Source organism: Trichosurus vulpecula, chromosome 5 (genome assembly GCF_011100635.1).
Source record: "Trichosurus vulpecula isolate mTriVul1 chromosome 5, mTriVul1.pri, whole genome shotgun sequence".
NCBI lineage: Eukaryota > Metazoa > Chordata > Mammalia > Diprotodontia > Phalangeridae > Trichosurus > Trichosurus vulpecula.
The window spans coordinates 112,083,202-112,108,549 of record NC_050577.1 but is presented as its reverse complement, the minus strand read 5'-3'; the positions used below and the strand labels follow the sequence as shown (position 1 = coordinate 112,108,549).

At 41.5% G+C, this 25,348-nt stretch overlaps 1 protein-coding gene across 1 annotated transcript in view; it reads right to left on the bottom strand.

Annotated features, from left to right (window-relative positions):
• SLC13A4 (solute carrier family 13 member 4) overlaps window positions 1-25,348 on the bottom strand; it is a 52,364-nt gene that overhangs the window by 14,034 nt on the left and 12,982 nt on the right. Inside the window, exons 3-11 of the mRNA XM_036760875.1 lie at window positions 12,866-13,002; window positions 10,418-10,596; window positions 9,863-9,917; window positions 9,280-9,319; window positions 7,797-7,874; window positions 6,387-6,571; window positions 5,414-5,533; window positions 1,775-1,876; window positions 316-417 (exon numbers count right to left, since the gene is read on the bottom strand). Of these exons, the coding sequence (XP_036616770.1) occupies window positions 316-417; window positions 1,775-1,876; window positions 5,414-5,533; window positions 6,387-6,571; window positions 7,797-7,874; window positions 9,280-9,319; window positions 9,863-9,917; window positions 10,418-10,596; window positions 12,866-13,002 (998 nt within the window). The remainder of the gene's footprint in view (window positions 1-315; window positions 418-1,774; window positions 1,877-5,413; window positions 5,534-6,386; window positions 6,572-7,796; window positions 7,875-9,279; window positions 9,320-9,862; window positions 9,918-10,417; window positions 10,597-12,865; window positions 13,003-25,348) is intronic.

Genomic DNA, 25,348 nt, shown 5'->3' with positions numbered 1-25,348 from the left:
TTTTTTTTTTTTTGGTGGGGGGCAAATTTTAATTCTTAGAAAAGGTGCAGAATTCTCTTTCCTTCCCTTTCTAGTAGATATAGGGCATAGGGGGAGGTTGTATGATTCTTTTTCTCTAATATTCCCGAGAAGGGGGTAAGCTAGTTCTAGGCCAATTCTGGTGGGGAAGATGGGCAGGGAGAATGGTAAGGGGAAGAAGGGAGAAAGAAAAAGATGGTTTGGGCTATTTCTTCCATGAAGAATAAAGGGAATGAGAGATTGCATTGTGAGGAATTAGCGGCACCTGTTCACAAAGAGGGAGGTTCTACTACTTACTTCTCAAAGAATGAATCCCAGCCAGGGACAAAACCAGGCTCCCGGGTAAACCAGAGCAGGGTCATTAGGATGAAGAAGAATCCAGTCACCATCTCAGGGTAACTACAAAACAGTAAGGAAACATCCACTGACTGATCCCCAATCCTCTAGTTCCCTCATTCCGCTACTGGAATGGTCTTGCATCCTAGGAAGCAGAGGCTCTGGGCAGGTAAGACATTTGGCCAAGGTCATACAGCTGGTAAATGTGTGTGTGTGAATTTGAACCCACATCCTATGACTTACAATCCAGCGTTCTTTCCACTTGATCACTTCAAGCCATATATGTTCCCCACTAATAGAAAGATGAGCAATCACTAACCGTGATTTTGGTCATGTGGGAACAGTTGGTAAAAACTACTGTGGGCAGGTACATACTTAGAGACTATTTGCAAGACTGCATTAAACATTTCCTTAGGTAGTTAACACAAAACAAAAGCCCATCTGTGCCTGTAAAAGTAAAAACATAGATTTACAAATAGGAGAGACCCAGTTTAGTCCAGTATCTAGACTTGTGTTAAATATGAAGAAACTGAAGCCCAAACAGTTGAAGTAACTTACCCAAGGTCACTTGGGTAGTGGGTAGAAGAGGTGGGGTTCAAATCTGGGCCCCATGATTTTAAATCTAGTGCTCTTTTTACCATACCCTGCTGAGCCATCCCCACTGTCCGCAAGTGATGGCTCTGTGTTAGGCTGTAAAAATTGAATGAGGGATAATTGGAGATGGAGCCTTTGAGGAGGGTACACCTTGTTGTTTCATAAGGGTGGTTGAGCTTCCTTTCCCTTGTCTACTCTTTTCTCCTCCCACTTTTCACCTGTTATGGGAATATACTTTGAGAAATGCTTTTGGGATAATGGTAGTGAGGTCATCTGAATGCTAGGTCAGTAGTGCCTCTTGAAAGCTTGGGTTTATAGAAATGGAAAATCCTTGGACTTTGAGACTCTCGAGAACAAGCCTCGGGCAGCTAGGTGGTGCAGTGGATAGAGCTCCAAGCCTGGAGTCAGGAAGACCTGAGTTCAAATGTGACCTCAGATACTTACTAACTGTGTGACTCTGGGTAAGTCATTTAACCCTGTTTGCCTCAGTTTCCTCATCTGTAAAATGAGCTGGAGAAGAAAATGGCAAACCACTCCAGTATCTTTGCCAGGAAAACCCCTAATGGAGTTACAAAGAGTTGGATATGACTAGAACGACTGAACAACAACAATGGGGCAGCTAGGTGGCACAGTGGATATAGCACTGGTCCTGGAGTCGGGAGGACCTGAATTCAAATGTGACCTCAGACACTTACTAGCTATGTGACCCTGGGCAAGTCACTTACTTGATTGCCTGAAAAAAACAAACAAACAAAAAAACCCAACAAGCCTTCTTCTGTGTTATCCTTATGTGTTATCTCCTGAAGGAGAGGAGGTTGCTTTTTACCTAATGTCTCCCAGTTTTTCATATTCTGCTTGAATCCGCCTTTCTGACAGCTCTTCTCTTTTTGTCTTCTTCTTTTTACTCAGGGAGCAGGTCTCTTTAAAACTGAGAAGGGGAAGAAGGAGGATTCAGGTTAAGGAAAGGAGAAGTTAGAAGGTAGATCAGACGTCAAGCCCTTACCTCTCTGTGGTCCTGCGCTTGCTTCTCCCTCCTTTGCTACATTCTCTCCTCTCTAGCCCCACTTTATCATTGAACTGAAAAACTGAAAAAGTATTTATTAAGTTATTACTATGCGCAAAGCGCTTGAGATACAAAGAGAAACAAGGCAGCTCACATTCTAACGGGAGAGACAACACAATTGTCGTGAAACACGTTTTGGAGCACAAATGTTCCCCGCTTTCTCCATACCATGTACCCACTCCTGCCTCTACCCACCCAAGTACACATAATTCAGAGGGTGTCTGGCTTTTTCTCTTGTATATCAATGTGAGGTGGTAGATCTCTGCATATGAGATGTCTCTGTGATGTTATAGGTTGCTTGGAGTAGCGGAAAGAATACTAGCCGTAGGTTCAAGTCCGGATTCTACTGTGTCCTAGTCTATAAGGCTGGGCAAGGCACTTCCTCTCTTTGAGACTTAGTTTCTTCATCTTACAAAACTGAGGCTAATAATGTTCCCACCACCTGCCTCATAGTGTAGGAGTAAGGAATGCATTTTTCCCTCTAGAGTATCAAACAACATGGAAATATGAGCAGTTTTTGTTATTATAAATAGTCATCATCAATCACCCTGTTTTCTTTCTCTTATGTTTGCCAGTGCCCTGATGACTATAAAATTCTGATTTAAATAATATCTCACATTTATGATTTTTTTACATTTAATTTTTATTTTTTCTTCTCAATTGCACGTCAATAAAAAATTTTAATACTTGTTTTTTCAAAATTTGAGTTCCAAATTTTCTCCCTCCCTCCCCTCCCCATTCCTTGAGGAGGCTGGTAATTTGATATAGATTATACATGTGCAGTCATGCAAAACATTTCCGTATTAGCTGTGTTTCAAAAGAAAATGCAGACCAAGAAAATAAAAGTAATAGAGAAAGTTTAAAAAGCATGCTTTAATCTGCATTCAGACTTCTTCAGTTGTTTCTCTGGAAATGGATAGCATTTTTCATTGTAAGTCCTTTAGAATAGTTTTGGATCATTGTATTGCTAAGAATAGCTTAGTCATTTACAGTTGATCATTGTACATTATTGCTGTTACAATGTTCTCCTGGTTCTGCTCACTTCACTTTGTGTCAGTTCATATAAGTCTTCCCAGGTTTTTCTGAAAGCATCCTGCTCTTTATTTCTTATAGCACAATAGCACTCCATCACAATCATATTCCACAACTTGTCCAGCCATTCCCAAATTGATGGGCATCCCTGTAATTCCCAATTCTTTGCTGCCACAAAAAGAGCTGCTATAAATCTTTTTGTGCATATAGGTCCTTTCCCTTTTTTTCTGACCTCTTTGGGGGACAGACCTAGTAGCAACACCTCACATTTATGAAGCACTTTCAGGAGTTACCCAAACACTTCTCTTACAGCAACTCAGTGAAGTAGGCACTGCAAGTATTAGCATCCTCATTTTACAGATGAAGAAACTGAGGCCCAGAAGGGGGAATTGAGTTACCTACGGTCACACAGTGATTAAGTGCCTGAGGCAGAATTTAAATCATGGGCTGTGCCAAATTCAGTGCTCTATCCCCTGTGTAATTCTAGACTTTTATGCTGTGGAATTTATGAAAACTTGGCCTGGGCTAGAGCTTATCTTTGTGCAGTTCGCCAAGCCAGTTAAACAATACTTCAGGGGGCACAAGGAGAACATTTTTATGGATGTTAGGACAGTCTAAGTCTGGCCTCAGACGCTTACTAACTGTGTGGCATGTGGCAAGTTGTTTAACCCCTTTCCGCATCAGTATTCTCATCTATAAAATGGGGAGAATGCTATCCTCTACCTCACAGGGCTGTTATGAGGATCAAATGAAATAACTTGTGCAAAGTACTTTGTAAACTTTAAATCACTGTATTATTTATTTAATTTATTTACTCTTCATTTATTTAAATTTATTTAAATTGCTAACTATTGTTATTATTATCCAAAGGGAATTTGTTAATCACAAATGGCTTATGTATTCACTAAACAGGATAGGATTTGGAGCCACTTTTCGATGATAAGCTGGAGTTACTCTGTGTTTTCTGAAAGTCATTGATCTGTATTTCTTTAAAAAAAAAATCTCTAATTCACATAATTAATTTGGGTATAGCTTCTACTAAAATTAGTTTAAATTGTGAGCATTCATTGTTGTTGTTTAGTTGTGTCCAGTCATGTGTGACTCTTTGTGACATCTTTTGGGGTTTTCTTGGCAAAAATACTGGAGTGGTTTTCCATTTCCTTCTCTAATTTATTTTACAGATAGGGAAACTGAGGCCAACAGGGTTAAGTGACTGGCCCAGGGCCACACAGCTAGTGAGTGTCTGAGGCCAAATTTGAACTCAGGTCTTCTTGATTCCAGGCCTAGTGCTCTATCTACTGATTCACCTAGCTTCCCTAGTGAGGGTTCACAGAATTACAAAATTGAAGGTTGGGATGGTCATCTAGGTCAACCCATCTCCCAAAAGGAATCTCAACTATAACATATCAGACGAGTGGTTGTACAAACTCTATTAGGAAACTTCCAGTGCCCAGAGCTGTGCCCCCGTGCTCCCCTGAGGCCAACCATTCCACTTTTGGGCATCTCTAATTGTTAGAAAGTTTTCCTGATATTAGGCTTACACTTGCCTTTTTGCAACTTCCACCAACAACTCCTCAGCCTAAGCCTGGCGTCAAACAGAACACATCTAATCTCTCTTCCAGTGGCATCTGTTCTGGTGCATTTATTATGTCCCTTCTGAGTCTTCTCTTTTTAGATCAAATAACCCCAGTTCCTTCAACTGATCCCTGTGAAGGATGGACTTGTGGTCCTCCATCCTGATGCCCTGCTCTGCTCATTCTCTGCCTCATCTGTCCTTTCTTCCCAGTTTGTGGTCAACTCTATGTGGTTTCCAACCACAGTAGAGCACTGTGGGATTCACCCTCTTATCCCTGGAAAATCCCACCTTTTACAAGAAGCCTTTGCTGATCCTTCTTAATTCTAGTAGCACCTTCCCTCTGTTGATTATTTCCAATTTATTATGTGCTTTATGTGTTTGTATACAGTTATTTGCATATTGTCTTCCCCATCTCCTAAAGGGTAGGAACTTTTTTTTTCTTAGCTTTTCTTTGTATCCTCAGTGCTTAGTCCAGAACCTGGCACATAGTAGGCTTTTAATAAATATTGACTGATTGACTAGATAATTGATATGTCTTTGAATCAATGAAACAGCTAGGACTAGAATGGAGAATTCCTGACCCCTAATCCAAAGAACTCTTTTAAGGTTTATTAAAAAGTCACCTTTAAACCAGAGATGTCAGAGGAAAGATGTCCTTGGGGAAAGTAAGGTTTCTCAGGAGGACACTGCTAGAACTGTTGCCATCTCCTCCTCAGTGCTTAGCACAGAGGAACTATGCCAGTCTTTTGTACTTGAGAGGGATCGACAGGGGTTCTGAATTAGGGTCTACTCACTTGCAACCCAAGAACAGGCAGTGCATCCAAAACCAGCTCACCACCAGCATGATGAGGGAGATGGGAAAGCTAAAAAGGAACCAGGTCCCAAAGTTCACCACCTCAGCACTTGGGTACTGGCTGGAAAAGAAAGAGTTGGGTCAGTGACCAGGATGGTTGGGAGGATGAAGTTCTAAACGGCACTTTGGTGTTAACAAGCTCTGGAATGCAGATGTGGTTGGGATGATGCCTAGAATTATAGACTGACATATTCTATATCTAGAAGTCATTTGGCCAACAACCTCAACTCTTTAGGACCTTGGTAGAAACTAGGAAGCAAGCAAAAAAAAATGCCCCTGAGTAATCATAAAGATAAAGGACAGTCATTGAATCCTGTCTCTGTTTCTCTCTGTCTCTCTCTGTCTCTGTCTCTGCCACTACCTCTTTCTCTTTTTCCTTAGACCTGTAATTTCATTGTTACAGGGAACTCCATTTGAGGATATTCCCCTGACCAAAGCAGATTGTCCTCTGTTCCTCAACCTAGAGTCTTAAAGAATTGCCTAGAGCTGTGAAGTGACTTGACCAGGGTCACATGACCAGCAAGTGTCAGAAGTACTCAAAACCACATCTTTCCAGATTCCAAGGCCGGCTCTCTATCCAAAGAAAAACTTTATATATTTCAGAGTTGCATTTAGGGCTGTTTCTATTCTCAGGAATGCTGGACTGGAAAGGATGCCCAGACAGACCACTGGTGTTTTGTAGGCGGACTGTCAGATGGCTGAGATGTCCCTTTGCTTAGCCACTAGGAATCCATGCTTCACCATCAAGTCTTTTTACTCTGTAGAAAGATTGGTGTTCAGAACCTGACATGGTATTTTGTAATCAAAAGGCTACAGGTCTGCTCTGTTGAACCCTAATCTATGCCTTTGTAATCAAAGGTGGCATTATTCTAAACTGGCAGGTTCTGCCTGAGACAAAATTCCATGTGACTTACTTGTTGAAGTGTTCTAGGAAGATGAGGCTGGTGGATGTACCAATGATGGTGGTCAGGCCCCCAATGGTGGCAGCATAAGATATGCTCAGGGACAGGCACTTGCAGACCATATGATCATGTTGGGATCTGTACTTGCTGCTCAGCTCCAGGTTCCTAGGGTCAGGGGGCAGGACTAATAGCCGTTCCTGCCAAAGGAAATGTACTGTACCCCTCCATCCCAGTTCTGGCTGCCTGGTGTAGAGAGCATCATAAGTAATGGGGCGTCCAGGGTCATACTCCAGGAAAGACATTTGCCCTTCACCTCTATCTTCATCATTGCCTCCATCACCACCAGTACCTCATTCACCACCATTATCACTGTCACCTCCATCATCACCACCAACCACAACTACTACTAACTACTACTACCACTACTACTACTACTACTACTACTACTACTACTACTACCTACTACTACTACTACTACTACTAGTTAGTAAACATCTGCTATCTGTAAGCACTATGCTTGAAGTTGGGGATACAAAAACAGGAATGAAATAGTCCCTGTCCTCGAGGAGCTGACATTCTATTCACAGAATCCCAGAATTCAACAGCTGGAAGGGACCTCAGAGGCCGTATAGTCCTTGAGTTGGAATCCGTTCTACAGTTTTCCTGACAGATGTTCACCAGCAGAAGCCAGTGTGGTAGAGTGGATAGAGTGCTGGACCTAGAGTCAGGAAGACCTAGGTTCAAATCCCACCTTAGACACTTGCTAGCTTTGTGACTTTGGGCAAGTTAGTTAGCCTCTCTTAGCCTCAGTTTCTTAATCTCTAAAATGGGAATAATAGTAGCCCCTACCTCAGGTTATTAGGTTAGCCAAACATCTTAATGTATGTAAAATGTGAGTTATTATTATGATCTGTCTTCCATTGGGAACCTTCCAGTGATAGCCCTCTAGGTCCTCAAGTGCAGCCCTTTGACTGAATCCAAACTTCACAGAACAAATCCACTTAATAAAAGGATTTGTTCTGTAAAACTGGTCTAAAGCTTGGACCAGAGAACAAGGTGGGAATCGCACTCACTTTCCTGTTCTCTTCATTCCCTTTCCTCCCCAGCCCTGGCCCATTGTTGGGCCAGATTTGTAGGGGAATAGGCCACTTTGCTTGGCACCAGTGCCATACCTGTCTCACCTGGGTAGGACCTAAGCCGGACCCTTCAAGCCTTCATGTGGGTGAGGAAGGGGTTACTCTCTTCCTGTGGCCCACGAGAGTGGGCCACATCCATCTGGGCAAAGAGGGCTTAGATATGACACCACTAAACAGTGTAACACCTGATCTTCTGAAGTCTGCAGGAATAGTGGCCTTCGTGAAAGACGACACACTCTCAAGACATGCTTCATATATGAAATGGGACTCCCTCCGACTCCCTTACCTGCGGTGAGCTCTGTCTCCTGCTCTGAGGTTTCACAGGCTTGATAGGGTTGGTGATCATGTGTACTCCATTCAGGTTCTGTAGGAACAAGAGTAGTAAGCCTGCCAGGAGAAGGATGTCTAGGGTGAAGTGTCTAGGTAAGTACCCCTGACACTTGGGATGGGTGTGGAAAATGGTGCTTGACTTTGTGGAGTCAGTGGGCTGGAAGCCAAGGAAAGTGACCATTTGACGGGGATTGTCCATCTCTGAACAGTTCTGCCTCCATCTTGCTAAGAAAAACACTTTGCAAACTTTAAAACCTTATGTAATTATTACTGCTGTGATAATACTGTTGTTAGTTCCAAAACACCCTCAGTGTCAAACACCAAGTTAGAAGTTTGGTAGAAGATGACTCTCTCTTGTTGATCCTAACTTTTTGGAATTTTGTTTTCTCTAAAGAAACTCTTGATTCTTTTTTTCCCTTTAAAATAAAGAAAATCCTTTAAACCCAGAGTTCTTTAACCTGGGATTTGTGAGCATGCTTTTATAACAGATCAGTAACTGTATTTCAATATAATTGGTTTCCTTTCTAAGTATAGTTTATTTTATGCATTTAAAAACATGATTCTGAGGAGTCCATAGACTAGATTGTCAGTTGGATCCATGACAAAAACTTTAAATTGATTAATTTATATATATTATATATAAATTGTTTAACTTATATATGTATATTTATACATGTGTATATGTAGAATCCTTTAACATTCTGTACATATTGAATTTTTATAAATTGAATTATTTTAAATATAGAGAAGTTTGCTATTTAAAGGGTCACTAAAACTATTTTTAGGACTATTAATACTATTTAAATGGAGAATCCTTTTTGGAATAGGAATAAATTTTCTTTAAAGTAATTAATGATGTTCTCCCCCCACTCCACCTCAATGTATCTTTCTTACAAATCTGGACTTTCCTATATTAGGTTTGTGAAAAATGAGATATTGTTCAGTTGGATCTGACTCTTTGTGACCCCATTTGGGGTTTTCTTGGCAGAAATACTGGAATGTTTTGGCATTTCCTTCTCCAGCTTATTTTACAGATGAGGAAACTGAGGCAAACAGGTGCCCAGGGTCATACAGTTAGCTAGTAAGTGTCTGAGGCCAGACTGGAACTCAGGAAAATGAGCCTTCCTGATTCCAGGCCCCACACTCTATCCACTATGCCACCTAGCTTCCCCGTGAGATAATTTGTACTTTCTGAGGTAGTGTCCATCATTATAAGTCATTCAGGATTGACCCTGTAGTAGAAGGTGATGCCAGTCACCAACTTGCCAAGAGTTGGATGCTTTCCCCCACCCCTCCATTTTTGAGTGGTTCTTTGCCTTCATTAGACAGAGGAAGGTGAAGATCTTGGGGGCCAGGGAGGCTAGGCATCGCTACCTCCCTGATTCTTCCCACTAGCCTGATGAGTGATCCCAGAGCACAGAAAAAATAAGAAGCAATACCTTGCCCTGCATCAGAGAAGGGAAATCTGGGGTTGATGAGCTAGAAGAAAGCAAAAAGAACAAGAGATGAGAGAGCATGCTTTATTCATTCTGCCACTCAATATTTATTTTTTTAATTGAAAAAATAAACATTCCTTAAGTACCTACTAAGGTACTGTGCTGAGCAATGACTACAAATGCGCCAGCTATCAAGGACTTTGCAGCTAGTAGGAGGGATAATATGTCTGGACAAATAACTAGGGATGGGAATTGGAGCTGTGATTTCACTGTCGTAGGCAACTTCCTCTGTTAATGCAAGTAGGCACCTTCTCTGAAACTTACAGTTTTAAAACTAGAACACCGTACCCTAAAAAGTTAAGTGACTTGCCCAGGGTCATATAGCCAGAATATTCCAAAGTGGGGCTTGAATCTAGGTCTTTCTGGCTTCAAGGCAAGTTCATTACGTCCTGCTGCTTCTCAGTAACTATAAATAACAGAGTATAGCTAACTATAATGTAAAATAGAATATGTTAAGTACACAAGAGACATATAAAAGGTGGCAGAAACTTTGCCCCTCTTCCTGTTGGAGAATGGATGTACTCACTCTTCATTGACAAAAATGAGCTCCAGAGAAGGGGGTCCATTTTTTTCACCAAGGCCTATATTTGGAGAGGAGGAGAGAGAGAGAAGAGAGAAAATATTGGGGCTTCAGGTGACATTGGGCAGTGAGTGCTTCTTTAAGGGTTCTGAGCTTGGTGAGAAGGTATTTCAAGCCTCCAGGAACACTGATCATTGTCTCTTCCTAACTCCCGGAGTACCTTGGTGGATAGCCATGCCTTCCTTCTCTGCTCTGAAGGCCCAGAGGGATAACATACATAGATGGGCTTCAGGTTGGACTTTGGACATGGCCCACAACATTTGGAGGAGGAGAAGGAGGAGTTTGTAGAGGCAGTCATAGGAAGGAGAAACAGGGATTGGCAGTGACCAGTCTCAAGGGAAAAAGTTCAGGGTTTTAGGGGGAAGACTGGAAAATAGGGCCATACAGGTAAGTATGTAAGTCATAGGAGCAGGGAGATATTCTGGGAAGAAGAGAGACCTAAGGGCCAGCATGGGGAAGAGGAGAGAGCTAAAGATTTAGGAAAACTCAAGCAAACTGTACTGATTGGCTCAGTTTCTTCAGTGCTGGAGTTGCCAGGGGCCTCCATGACCTGCTCTTCTTCAGCACTGACCAGCTCCTGCAGCACGGCCTCCACAATTGGCATCACCATGGCGGTGGTGGAGGTGTTGGAGAGCCACATGGACAGAAGGGTGGTGCAGCACATGAAACACAGCAGCAGCCTGGAAGGAAGGAGGCCACAGAAAAACTGAGAAGCCAGCAAGGGGCCTCATGGGACTCCAAAGAGGACTGGAATACAATCTAGAATGCAATCTAGAACCTTCAGAACAAATCATCTGGACTCTTCCTCTAGGTGGCATGTACATTTCTCAGTAGCTTTTGCATTGGATGGTCCTAATCTAGTCAATAATTGTAGATATCTATTAGGCTCAAACTTGGACTTGCATCTCATACCAGAGAACCAGCAAACACAATTTGTTTTTTTTTTCTCCAGCCATGCTAATTTTATTTACAATATGGACTAGTCTATTTCTAAGGGTCTCATTCTCACAGATCTTTAAATAATAAATCATGGGATCATAGATTTATAACTGAGAGGGATCTTAGAAATAATCTAATCCATTTTGTCAGCAAATGCAATTTCAAGATCTAATGGTCTTAAGCAAGGCACAAGTCCTTACTTACATGGACAGTACCACTGGTGACAGAAGTAAAGTATTTGTCAACCATTCTTCCTTCACCCTAGACATTAGCCATGTAATTCTCCTGTGTGTGAATGCATGCAAAAAATACTTTTAAAAAATCTCAGACAACATCCTCATGAGGGAGCTCAGTGAGGCATTACTATTGGAATAACAATAGCTAAGATTTATGTTGTGCTTGCTGTGTGCCGGGTAGTGGGCTAAGTACTTTTGGGGCATCTCATTTGATCCTCACAACAACCCCGGAAAGTAGGTGCTGTTATCATTCTCACTCTACAGATGAGAAAACCAAGGCAAGCTGAAGTTGAATAACTTGCCCAAAGTCACACAGCTTGTCAGTATCTGAGGCTGAATTTGAACTCAAGTGTTCCCAAACCCTCAAATATAAAGGGAAAACAGCTAAGGTCTTTCAGTGGTCAAGTAGAGAACAGAATTCAGAACCCAGTATTTGGTTTATTGCTTTCTCACTGAGCCACCGAACCCCCTTAAAGTCAAATGCTTCCTGTTTCTCTCCTCTGTAACACCATTCTTGGCTATACTCATTAATGGGAAAGAGCAGGGACATGGATCATTCAAAAACATTTCTATTTGACTTTTTGATGTATTACATAAGGTTGTGACTATATGAGTATGTATTTCTATAAGGCATATATGAAAACAGCCTCATTATTTTATAGACAAGAAACATAATGCGATTTGGTAGAGTGTGGTAGGCAGCATATCTAATTTCTGAATTATTACTTTGGTAGGGTAATGCGCTAAAGGTGTTTTGAGTAGGCTGACATTCAAATGATTTTTAATACCCAGTGAGCTCCTATAACAAATGATGGGGGAAGTGGGGAAATGGGGAGTGGGAAGGATCAAGAAATAGGTGGATAATGGGTCAAGGAGAATCTAGTCTGGGATGAACATTTTCTTGTAGCTACTTTGCAAAAAGGATTCACAAGAGTTTCTAATTCTTTTGATAGGAACTCAATTAATGCTCTCCATATGCCTAGAAGGTACTTATCTTCTTGTCTTCATTCTACAAAAACAGAAATAATTAAGCAATCAAGACTGACTCTGTACAGTGGAAGGAGCAGTGTTGGTAATCTGGTAGACCTAACATGGGGCAATGTTAGTGCCCTTTCAGGGCATCATCCATATATTGATCTCACTTGTCAAGGAGTAAACAGTCTCTCTGACTTTAGAAATGGCAGAACAGAAAAAAATGTTACTTGATGGAGAAGGTAGTGAATTACTGGGCTTCTGTATCTGATGGACCCTCAAAGTAGAAATATGAACACAGAATTTGAGCTGACAGCTACGTTTATACATCCTAGACATTGTGTTTTTATTTTTACATTATTATTATTATTTATGCATTAACATTTTCTCCATTATTTTCTTAAGACTAGAAATCATGAAAAGCAAAAATCAAGCCTTGACTTGTAGTATTTGCTAATATCTGAGTGGTAGATGCTCACTCTGAAAATTTAACAATTAGCTCTTAAGAGCCGGCTCCAATACATCTCTGAATTCAATTCTTATGTAGCTAAGTTTTCTTCATGCAGATAAAAATGTCAATTTTATGGTCACCCTAATGGTTGATTATCATCTTGAAGATGTATATTACTGGTCATAATGAGGATAGGGTAGGAGTGTGGATGGTTCAGGGCAAATCCATTCCCATTCCTAGAAAAATAAAGTGCATGTCCCGGGCAGTATCCCTATAGAGGAGAGATGTCACATCAGTAATGCCTAGTGTGTTGTAGGCATGAATCTGCCAGTAGCCGAAGGCTGTACTTACATGCCGGGCTTGGCTCCTGCCATCATGACCATGCGCAGGGCAATCCGCTTGTGTAGGTTCCATTTCTCCACTGCTGCCGCCACACAGATGACTCCCATCAGCAGCAGGGTGGTGTTCTTGAAATACTCTGCAGCCACCTGTAGAGAGGCAAGAACAGAGTCCAATCATCTAGAAAGATAGGGGGTTTCTGGAGACTTTCTTCTAACTTTCCAATAAATATTTATGGACTTGTTTCGACTGACTCCTATCATCAAGTCAGCTGGGAAGGGGAGTCTCTTCTGGTTCAAAGTCCAGATCCTTCATAGAGAATCTGTAAGACGACATGGACAAGAATAGACAAGAATCACACAGAATGAGAAGGTGTGGATGAGTTGTGATCAGCACTGATGGAGGGAGTATGCCTATTGATCCATGGGAGTGTTGAAGTATAGCTATATGTACGGTACTATATTATAGCCTTGGAATAATAAGAATAAGAATTGTTGTTATTGAGTCATTTTTCAGTCATGTTCAACTCTTTGTGACCCCATTTTGGGGTTTTCTTGGCAAAGACGCTGGAATAGTTTGCCATTTCCTTCTCTAGCTCACTTTAGAGATGAAAGAAACTGAGTCAAACAGTGTTAAGTGACTTGCCCAGGGTCATGCAGCTAGTGAGTGTCTGAGGCCAGATTTGAACCCAGGAAAATGAGTTTTCCTGACTCCAGGCCCAGCACTCTATCCACTGCCCCACTTAGCTGCGGAAGAGTAAGAATAGTTAACACTTATATAGCTCTTTATGGTTTGTAAAGCACTTTACAAATATTACCTCATTTTATCCTCACAGCATCCCTGGGAGGTAGGTGCAATTATGAGCTCCATTTAACACAGGAGGAAACTGAGGCAGACAGAATCACTCATTCAGAGTCACATAGCTAGAAAGTGTCTGAGGCTGGTTGAGGTCAGGTCTACCTGACTTCATGACTACTGAGAGAGCTATAATATGGATCCTACTCTCAAGAAACTTATAATCTAATGGAGGAGTGTGTGTGTGTGTGTGTGTATGTGTGTGTGTGCCTGCGTGCATGTGTGTGTGCATGCCATGTGCATGCGTGTGTATGTAAAGATATGCACACACAAGTAATTATGACACAAGGGAGAATGAATTAAGTGTAGAGGAAAGGTCTAGGGGAGCAAAGTACTATGAAAAATTCAAAGAGGGAGAATTTCTGGGTATGGGGAAAGGAATGGCTCAGGGACAGCTTTATGGACAAAGTAGGCCTTGGAGCAGGAGCAGGACTTCAACAGCCCAAGATGGGGAAGGGGAGGACTGTGGAATGGAATGTTCCAGTCATTGAAGATGTCATGAACAAAAGCCCAGAGATTGGAAAGGTCAGTAATGAAGATAGGATGGTGAGTAGTTCAGATCGATTGAAATGTAGAATATATATGGAGTAGATGACATAAAGGTATATTAGAGTCATGTTATGGAAGGCTTTGAATGCAGCAGGTAAGTGTTTATAATTTTTCTGTAAGCAATGGGGATTTGCTGGTGGATTTTAAATAGAGAAGTTTCATGACCCAAGAATAACAAGGGAATCAATGAAAGATAAAATGTGAAGGAAGGCAGCTTAGCAGGTCCAGATTTCAAACCATATTACAAAGTGGTAATCATCAAAACAATCCGATACTGACTAATAAATGGAGATGGATAAGTGGAATAGAGTAGGTGCCCAATACATGGTAGTAAGTGACTGTAACAGTCTAGTGTCTGATAAACCCAAAGATCCAAGATTTTGGAACAAGATTTGACAAATATTGCTGGGAAAACTGGAAAACAGTTTGGCAGAAATTAGGCATAGAACAACATCTCATATACCAAGATAAAGTCAAAACAGATAAATGACTTAGACATAGAGGGTGATATCATAAGTAGATTAGGGGAGCATTGAAAAATGTATCTGTCAGATCTATGGACAGGGGAGGAATTTATGACCAAACGAGATAGAGAGCATCACAGGATATAAAATGGATGCTTTTGATTACGTGAAATTAAAAAGCTTTTGCACAAATAAAACTAATGCAGCCAAAATTAGAAGGAAAACAGGAAACTGGGAAGAAATGTTTATGGCAAGTTTGTCTGATAAAGGCATAATTTCTCAAATGTATAGGGAAATGAGCCCAATTTATAAAATTAAGAGCCATTCTCTAGTTGATAAATAAAAGCCATTCCCTAGTCAAAGGATATGAACAAGAGAAGGTTCATGACCCTTCCCGATCATACTGCAGCTTATCATTTCAGAATGATTATATACTTATTTCCGTTATTCCCAACTAAACTGGTTAACTTACTATTTCTGATTTCCCCATATGATATTTTCTCTTTCTGCTCCATGCCTTTGCACAGGGTATCCCCCATGCCTGGAATGCTTTTCCTCTTCACCTCCAGAACCTCTAATTCCTTTGAAGGCTCAGCTCAGTGGCTACTACCTTCAAAAGGCCTTTCCTGATTTCCCCAGTTTTTACTATGTTCTCCCACAAATCGTTGTATATTTATTTTGTACGTATCCTATATGTATTTATCTGTGTTGAGAATGTATCTTTCCTAGTTGTAAGTTGTATCTTTTTAGTAGAATGTAAACCCCTTGAGAACAGGGAATGTCTGACTTTTATCTTTATATCCCTAGCATCTAGCACAGTTCCCGGCGCATAGTAGGTGCTTAATTAAATGCATGTTGGTTGATATTGATTGATCATAAAGGTAGATTAGGAAGATTAGGATAGTCTTGTGAAATATGTACATGGGATGGGATACATTGGAAGTAAGGAAACTATTTGATAGACAGTAGCCTAAGTGAGAAAAGATCAGGGCCTAAATGTAGGGTGTTGGGGGTGCTATTGTAACAGAAAGGAGAGATCCCATTGTGATGGGATTGGCAGGAGTTGGAAACTGTTTGGATGTGTGTAAGGGAGAAGAAAGAGTCAAAGATGACTTGTAATATTATCTCATGATGCTTGTATTTTAAGTTCATATCATTATTTAATTTTCATTCATATGTATGTTATTTATCCACTAGACTGTAAGAGCCTTGAAGACAGTGACTATATATTTTTTGGTATTCCCTAGCACAAAGTAGATATGTAATAAATGCTCATTTGATGAATGAATGAAAATGGTTATTAGCCTCCTGGAAAATGATTGAAATTGGAGATGGAAGGTATAGAACACTTGACAAAAATAGTAAAAACAAAACCCAATATGTTTTGTATGGCCTTTGTTTGGTTAATTTCATCCATGTTGTAAAAGTCACATAGAAGCCCAGGGCTAGAAAGGGCTTTTAAGGTATCTAGATCATCCCCCAATTCCAAGTTGGACTGCTCCCAAATTAATCCCTAAAAGAGGGATGTCTGTCCCAGGAAAGATTATCTCCATAGAGATGTTTGCATGACAGCAGGAACTGTCTCACTTTTGGCTTGCCCAGAATCTAGCATGTGCTTGGAACATAGTAGGCACTTAACAAAATGTCCATTAATTGATTGGCCTCTTTTGATAACTCAATCCTCATACACAAATTCATTTTCCCCTTAGTAACTAAAGGAAATAATTATCACTGTTTCCACTGAGGGTATGGTATCCTGGTTCTGCAGGAGCTCATTAGTGTTTTGGGGAAGCCATCCTCTCTTTGCTGGTGACATGAATGACTTGATGTCTGGCCCAAGCATCAAAGTGCTGGTCTCCTGAAGGGAGATGAAAATGCGTTGAAATGGCTTTAGAAATAACCTAAGCAACCATCTGAAGAGCCATCCTGGAGTCATCCAACATCCTAGAGTGGGAAAAGCACCAGATAAGAAGTCAGAAAGACTGAAGTTCTATTCTGACTTTGTGTGATTCCTTTGTAATGACGAGTTTTATTTGCATAGTACTTTTCTATACTCCTGGCAGGTAGTTCAGTGGTGGTATCTCTAGCTTATGAAAGAGTAAACCACAGACAACTCATTTCTTTGACATCCAACAGTCCGGACCGTGCTTCTGCCTCTTGGTACTCTGAAGTGCTTTTTCAAAGAGTTGCTTCAGTAGCTGCCTTTACACTAACTACATATTTTGAAGGTAATTATCATTTCAGTCTCCTGGCACTTCCCATCACAAAATACTGACTCTGACAGCCCCTCAGAAGGTCCAGTGGGGGTGTTAGAGGTAGCATGTGGGGCTGTGGCTTCTGGGAACTGGAAACAGTTCCAGCAGGTCCAACAGCAATTGAATTTACTTGGGCAGCCCAGACAAAGCTGAGGGCAATGGCTGTGACATGAGCATCCTCTATAGCATTTCTTCAGCTGGTCCCTTCTCATTCATTTTCATAGTCATAATCTTGATCTCCAGGGCTCAATCTTCTCAGGCCTGGAAGTTTTTGCTTTTTAGAATTGTGCCACCATTTTAAAATCAGCGGTCTTACTGTTTATATCATATGACTCTGCCACCACTTGGTGGCAGTGTAGAGAAGAGAGAACTAGAGCAGAACTCTAGTCCTTGGAATCCCTGAGGAGTACAGTGTTGAGCCTGGAATGGTGGATAGAATACAGGACGTAGACGCAGGATGACCTGGGTTCAAATCTCACCTCTGACACTTACTATGGGCAAATCACTTTACCTCTGTGAGACTCAGTTTTCCTTTACGTAAATACCTGGAGTATCTGCTTTGTGAGGTTGTTGTGAACCCGAATTAATGTTAAGTAAAACACTGTGTAAACTTTAAAGTGCTAAACAAAGTCAGTTATTGTTAATGCTGTAGACATGTGACGTATACCTAGACTAATCCCTTAACTTTTGTCCTGCCTGTGGACTTCAGTGACTCAGGAAGAGAGAGTGAGGCTGACAGCTTTGCATAGCTCTGCTCACTTAAATCCAGTTCACGTGCAAGTCAGGATATCACCCATGCTGTCATTGGTCATCTTCAGAAATGAAGGCTGAACAACAACGACCCAGAATAGTACACCTCACTGACCTCAGCCTCTCTACACATAGCTTCAAGAGCCAATCCATAAGCATTCACTACGCATGTGCTATGTGACAGGTTGTGGGGATACAAAGTCAAACATGAAAGTCCCTGTCCTCAAGGAATTTACACTCCACCAAGGATAACAACATGCTTGCCTATGAGTAAATATCAGATCTCCAGTATTCCGTGTCATAGGGCACTGCTCTTCTTATCTGTTCAGTATTTTGTGTATCATGGGAAGGGTAGCTAATAGGATGGGTGACAATTAGGATGCAAAATGATCTCATTAGGCTGGAATGTCAGGTCAAAATGAGGAAATTCAGTAGGCATCAGTGTCTATCATTTTAATAAGAAATTTTAATAGATACATCTAATATTTCATTTTTTAAAAAATCAGTTATAAAACATAGGCTTGAGATATCTGACTTGACAGAAATTCGCAGAAGTTTGTGTGGAAAATAAATCTGGTGGCTTTGTTTGAATTAGCTGACACTGAATTAGCTTAAAAAATTATTTTCTAAATAGAAGCAGTCAGGCAGTATTAATAGAACCAGGCTGTCCATTTTGGGAAATAATATTTCCCCTGTACTCTCCACTGGTCAGATTATATCTGGAGTACTGTGTCTAGCTCTGGGTGCCTCTTTTTAAGAGGGACATTGAAAATAGGCTCTACCATGTCAAGCAGAAAGTGATCAGATCATGGTCATGACAGGTTTAGAAGGATCGGCATACCTCGGAGATATTGCAAGTTTGCTTCCAGAATACCACAATAAAGTGAATATCATAGTGAAGTGAGTCACATGATGGTTTTTGGTCTCCCGGTATATATAAAAGTTACTATACTGTAGATAAGGAATAAAGGCCCAGAGAAATGAAGAGACTTGCCCAAAGTCACACAGGTTCTAAATGACAGAACCAGGATTTCAGCTGAGAATCTCAGAGCTCTTTTCACGCGCTATACCTTAGAGAAGAGATTACAGCTTAATGAGATAATCGTCTTCCAATATCTAACTGTTGTTGTTCAGTTATTTTAGTTGCGTTTGACTCTTCATGCTCCCCACTGGGGCCATTTCCTTCTCCAGCTCATTTTTCAGATGAGGAACTGAAGCAAACAGAGTTAAGTGACTTTCCCAGGGTCATACAGCTAATAAGGATTTGAACTCAGGAAGATGAGTCTTTCTGACCGCAGGCCCAGCATTCTATGCATTGGACCACTTAACTGCTCCCAATATCATAATAAGCCAGCACATAGAAGAGGGAACAGTTTGGTTTTTGTTTCTGCAGAAGGCAGAACTAGAATCAGGGAATATTACAAAGGATTAAATTTTTGCTTAATGTGCAAACTTTCTAAAGAATAGACTCTCCTTCTGTAGAATAATAGGTCAATTAGGAGGTAGTCAGATTCACTTGGAGGTATTTAAAGAGAAGGTGGATAAACCAACCATCTATTGGTAAAGACAGCAGATAGGATTTCTTTAAATGATAGCCAAGGTCTACCTGACTCTAAGATTCTACGATTCTGTATTCTTCCTGAAGCTATTTTTGATCCCAACATTCTCCTTCCTACACAGTAATTGATTGAGGATCCCAGTTACAGCTACTATAAAACCTGAATGCCTAGTCATGGTCTTTTCTAGCAAATGTAACAAAACCTCCATTTATCCCAATCTCAGACTGTCTGCTTCCTCTAAAGAATTCTGCTTACTATCATGCCTTCTCATTCCCATGGGAGCCATCTCCCTGCCAATTTTTTTTCTCCCTTATTTAAAATCTTAGCCAGAAACCTTCCTCCTCCAAGAAATCATACCAGACTACCCCACCCAACTCCACTCATACCAACAACCACGCAACATTCATGTGCAGTAGGTAGTTCCAAGCAGCTGCTACTAGTTATGTGCAGAAAAGGTTTCCCTCACTTCACATAACATTCATTCTAAAATGAATTTAAGTTTAATTAATTCTTTTCCACTGATTTCAATCACAAAAAACGGAGTTGCATTTTGGCAGAAAAACTTGATGTAATCAAATCACATCTGAGATCATTATGACACATTAAAATCATATATACAAAGAAAAGCTTCTGATAAAGCATTAAGAATATTTAATAATATCACAGTATGGTATTGTGGATGGAACATTGTACTGGGAGCCAGGAGATGTGGCTTTTATAATTCCTGGTTTATCCACTAACTAGTCGTGTGATCTTGGGAAAATCAATCTCTCTAGACCTCAATTTCCTCATCTGAAAATCGAAAGGGTTGGATTAGATGACCCTTAATGTCCATTACAGGCTTAAAATACTATGATTATATAATTCATACTGTAACATGATTCTTCAAGGCTTCAAGTGGTGGGCCTTCTCCAAGTGTCAGAGAGGAAATTGCAGCTGGGGCTTGGTCCTGGGGGAATAGGTCTTTGTAGGGCACAGACCCCCAACTGGTCTATTTCAGACCCACAAATAATTGGTTTCAGGGCTGCACTCTCAGTCTCACACTTTCCTATCCCGTTGTGACCATAGGCATCGGGGTAGGGAGGCAAAATATCTGGAAGTTGCCACACCCCTCTCCCTGTGGCTTGGCCCTTCTCATTAATATAACCACCCTCCTTTTCCACTCCCAAACATGTACAAGTATAAGGAGGAGTCTGGATAATTAGGTCTGGCAGACACATGGTCAAAGTCAGTGGTTCTGTTAATATAGAGAAGAGATGGAGAGGCAGCTAGATGAAGTAGTGGATAGAGTGCTGAAGTTGTAGTCAGGAAGAGACAAGTTCAAATCATGCTTCAGATACAGTTTAACTAGCTGTCTGACTCTAAGCAAGTCATGTAACTTCTGTTTCCCCATCTGTAAAATGGGAACGGGGATAATGCTAATACCTATGTCACAGAATTATTGTGATGGTCAAAGGAGAATATCTGTGAAGCACTTTGCAAACCTTAAAGCACTACACAAATATTATTCATACAAATATTTTATTAATATTATTGGGAGGTGGATGAGATCTCTAAATTATTTCTGTGGTAGTCCCTAAAGTGGCCCAGGAAGGCTACTGAAAGAGACTGAGATGCTTTGCTGTGAGTCTACAAAGGCAGTTTTTTGCGGGGGGGTGTGGGAGGGGTAGTGGTGGTGGTGGTCTATATCTCAGTCTGCTTTTTTCTCCAATATAACCTTGTAGCCTACAAACTTTTCAGACAGTTTGAGTTGTTTTTCCATCTTTGGAAGGGTTGGAGTAGTTCCGATCCCAGATCACAGAAATCATCTAATTCGCTCAGTTTACAGCTGAGGACCCTGGGATCTAGAGAGGCTCACTCATTTATGGTCACGCTGCTAATTAGGGGCAGAGCTTGGACTCTTTCTAGGTGTACTAAATTCTAGTGCAGAGTTTGTTTCTTTGTTTGTTTTTCATCCCAAGTTTTTTGACTGTTCTAGATGGGGCCCCTGTGGGTTGGAGATCTCTGGCAGGGCTAAATCAACAGGGGTCTTGGGATTGCGGGGGGTCAGCAGATGGATTGACTAAACAGTGGGGCCATGTGATGGTGAGGATGTAGGCAGGGTGCCCAGAGCAGGGTTAGAACGAAGGATCACTAGATTTTGTATTGATGTGGTTATTGTGAACTGGGACTAGTCAAATGACCGGTTGGTGTGAGGCTGTCCAGGGGAATGGTTTCCTGGAGTTTCTGGTGATTAGGGACCCCTTTCTGGACTTCTTGAAGGAATTGAGGTCATGTGGAGTCATCTTTGACTCTCCCCTCTCCCCACTCCAGATGTCCAGTCAGTTCCCAAATTCTTCCAATTTTGTCTTCACGCTATCTCTCGTGTCCAGTTCCTGTTCTCCGCTGCTCTGGTACCTTCCTAGTCCTCTCTTATCTCTTTTACATTTTTCCTACGTCCTCTCTCTGAGTCATCTTTGTAATGCACTGCCTTGAGCGCATCATTTCTCCACCTCAAAACTACTCATTGCTCCCCATTGTTTGTTAAAATATAAACTCAGCTAGGTGGTACAGCAAACAGAGCACTGGCCCTCAAGTCAGGAGGACTTGAGTTCAAATCCGGCCTCAGACATTTGACACTTACTAGCTGTGTGACCTTGGGCAAGTCACTTAACCCTGGTTGCCTCTGCTCCCCCTTTTAAAACAAGCAAACAAAAAGTATAAATCCCCATCCTGGCATTCAAGGCTCCCTATTTTCTTGCTCTAACCTGTTGGTTAGCCTATTCACTACTCTCCTTCCCTCATTATGTATGCTGGCTTATTCATGGTTCCCAAGTCTTGTCTTGGTCTTGTTTTGTTTCCAAGTTTTTCTTTATGCTGCTTCCCTATTAGATAAACATTTTTCCATGTATGGTTGTTGAAAATCTTCCCTTCTTCAAGTCTCGACTCACATGATGTCTTCCCTAACCCCATTTCCTTCTCTTCATCCTTCTTGTCCCAGTGGGATCATCCCCTCCTCAACTTTCCTCATAGCACTTTGTCTGGTTTTTTCTGACTGCTATCGCATTTTACCGTTAGTATGCTTTTGTGTGGTTGTCGTAGGTACCTAATAAATGACTAAATAAATATTTAATAAATGCCTACAGTGAAGTGGACAACGTGCTGGAAAAAAAAAGCAAAGCAACTAAGAGTTAAGAGGTGGGGCAGCTTAGGTGGTGCAGTGGATGGAGCGCTGGCCCTGGAGTCAGGAGGACCTGAGTTCAAATCCTGCCTCAGACACTTATTTAGCTGTCTGACCCTAGATAGATCACTTGACTGCTCTCAGCCTCAATTTCCTCATCTGTAAAATGGGCATCATAATGATAGTGCTTACATCGCATGGTTTCTGTGAAGATCAAATAAGATAATATAGGTAAAATGTTTTGCACATCTTAAAGTGTTATATGAATGCCAGCTATTAATATCTAGTCATTGAATTGGGGATATGTTGGTGCCACTCTATCTGCCCATAGGAAGGGGCATGGTGCCGTGTAAAGAGCACGGTGTCTGGAGTAAGGACCAGCGTTCACATCCTACCTCTTACTTTTTTTTTTGTTGTTGAATCATTTCAGCTGTGTCTGACTCTGGGGTTTTCTTGGCAAAGATACTGGAGTGGTTTGCCCTTTCCTTCTCCAGCTCATTTTACAGATGAGGAACTGAGGCAAATAAAGTTAAGTGACTTGCCCAGAGTCACACAGCTAATAAGTGTCTGAGGTTAGATTTGAACTCAGGCCCTCCTGACTCCAGGGCCAGCGCTCCATCCGCTGCACCACCTAAGCTGCCCTTCCTCTTACTTACTCTTACTTGCTTTCTACCTCTGTGGACTCAGTTAAGCTCCCCAGACCTCAGTTTTCCTTATCTGTAAAATGAGGGAGTTGGACTCTAAGGTTTCTTCTAGATTCTATATTTATGATCCTGTCATCAGATCTCTGTGTTGATGATGAGGATGAGAAGCGGTTTTCATTTAGGAAGCTAATAGTGTGATAGGAGCTGAGCTTGCCCTCTGCTGCCCTTGCGTGCTCAGGATGGAACATTTCCCTGAGAGGAGGCCGGTTTTACCAGGCACTGAGACGAGTGGTACTTGGGCTTTCTGCAGTACCCATGTAGGATGAGGGTACAGCAGTTCAGTTCTCTACCCCTGAAATCCAATTGTGTGTCTCTCTTATTGGCATGGGCTCCTTAGTGAATGGTGTAGTTCCCTGACAGCTGATGGGGGTCAGGTGTGTATATGTGATCTTCCTAATTCTAATGCACTTGCTCTTGGGCTGTTTGTAAAGAGGCCGATGGAATCCCTGAGACTGTTCGGGGTTGGGGAGTTGGTGGTTGTTTGAGCAAATTCATCCTTCAGGTTTTGGATTGAGTCCTTGTAAGAAGGGGAAGCACTAGTGGCAGAATCAACAGATTCCATGCTTCTGAATGTTTCCTCTATTGCATGTGCTAGAGCACCATTTCTGTTTCTTGGTTTGAGTCCCCCATCTTCAAATATCCTGTTAGGTTTGGGGGCATCTGGTCTACCTTCTCTAGCTAGGCTCCACATTCTCTGGATTTGGACCCCTCTATTTAGGAAAGACGATGTGGATATTAAAGGCCTAAAAAGGGATACCGTGACTTGGCTGCTTTCTGAGGGACACGGTTAGTGGTAGGTTTAGAATATCAGGAAGCGCTGATTAATAAATGACTATAATTTCTTTGAGTCTCCATTGAATTGCTCTAGCAGTAGAAAAGCCAGAGCAGTCGGGGAGAGGTGGGGTGGGGCTAGGTACTAACTAGGGGAGGAGCTACAGGTGGCTCATTTGTGTCCATAGCAATTATATTCCCCCCTCAGAGACTCAAGCTCAGATTGAAAGCTATGAAAGGCATGATGGTCTAAATGGTGTCCTTCAGAAGGTGACCAATGAATTCTTTCTTTTCACTGGCTGTCTCGTTCTAGTAGGTCTGATCAATTTTCTTTTCTGATTTCTTAGGATCATAGGACCATAAGTCTTAGACTTTGGAGGCCATCTCTCCTCATTTTACAGATAAGGAAACTGAGTCACAGTGAGGTTACTTTACTTGCCCAGAGTCCCGCTATATGGCACTCAGGTTTTGAATTTGGTCATGTGTGACGGGAGTCTGATGATTCTTAAATTTTCCTTCCTTGTCCTGTTTCTTAGGCCAGTTGTTCTTGAGAATACAGCATAGGATCATGGGAGCATAGATCTGGAGCTGGAAGGGACCTCTGAGGCCAATGAGTCTAGTTTCCTTAAGTGACTTGCTCCGGGTCAAACAACTAGTAAAATGTGTGAGGTAGATTTTGAACTCAGATCTTCTTGACTTCAAATTCTGATACCTCACGTGTACCCTTATTTATGAGACCTTGCTGGCTTTAGGCCTCCTTTTTGTATAGTCCTTGAATGGATGGAGGAATTTATTGGTGGTTTTTTGGTTTTTTTGTTTTAGTTTTATGATGATTGAGAAGCAACATAATATAGAGGATAGAGATCCTACTTTAAAGCCAGGCAGATCTGGGTTTAAGTCTCACTCCTAAAACATATTGACTTTGGGCAAAACATTTAACTTCCCTTTGCTTTAGACAACTCTTTAAGACTACAAGATGCCAGCCCTCCTGTATGGAGGGAGTTACTTCATTCAGGATTCCCCTGAATTAATAAAGTCATAGATCAAGTCCATCTTCCTTATTGGTCATTGCTTTATCTGGAACCCTCTAAAATCTTTGCTGGGAGTTTCTTAGGGGAGTCATCAGCTGTAACTATGTTGCCTTTTCCTCTAGAGTCAATATTTCCTCCTGATTGGGGTCTAAGGTTTGGGTCTAAGTTAGGTTGTCATACTAGGTGGAAGGTTGGGGGCCGTCTCTAAGTGATGGACTGTTAACAGTGGTTGTGTTTAGTTAGGTGAGTATGGAGTAGTAAGAACAAGGTCAGGGTATACAGAAAGTGGAGGCCAGGTGGCCAGGTAGAAACTGGTTCCCCAAATAGCTCAGAGTTAGATGAGGATGGACATTCTAAGTCGAGAGGAAGGTGCATGTCAGCAGAATTTACAGGACCT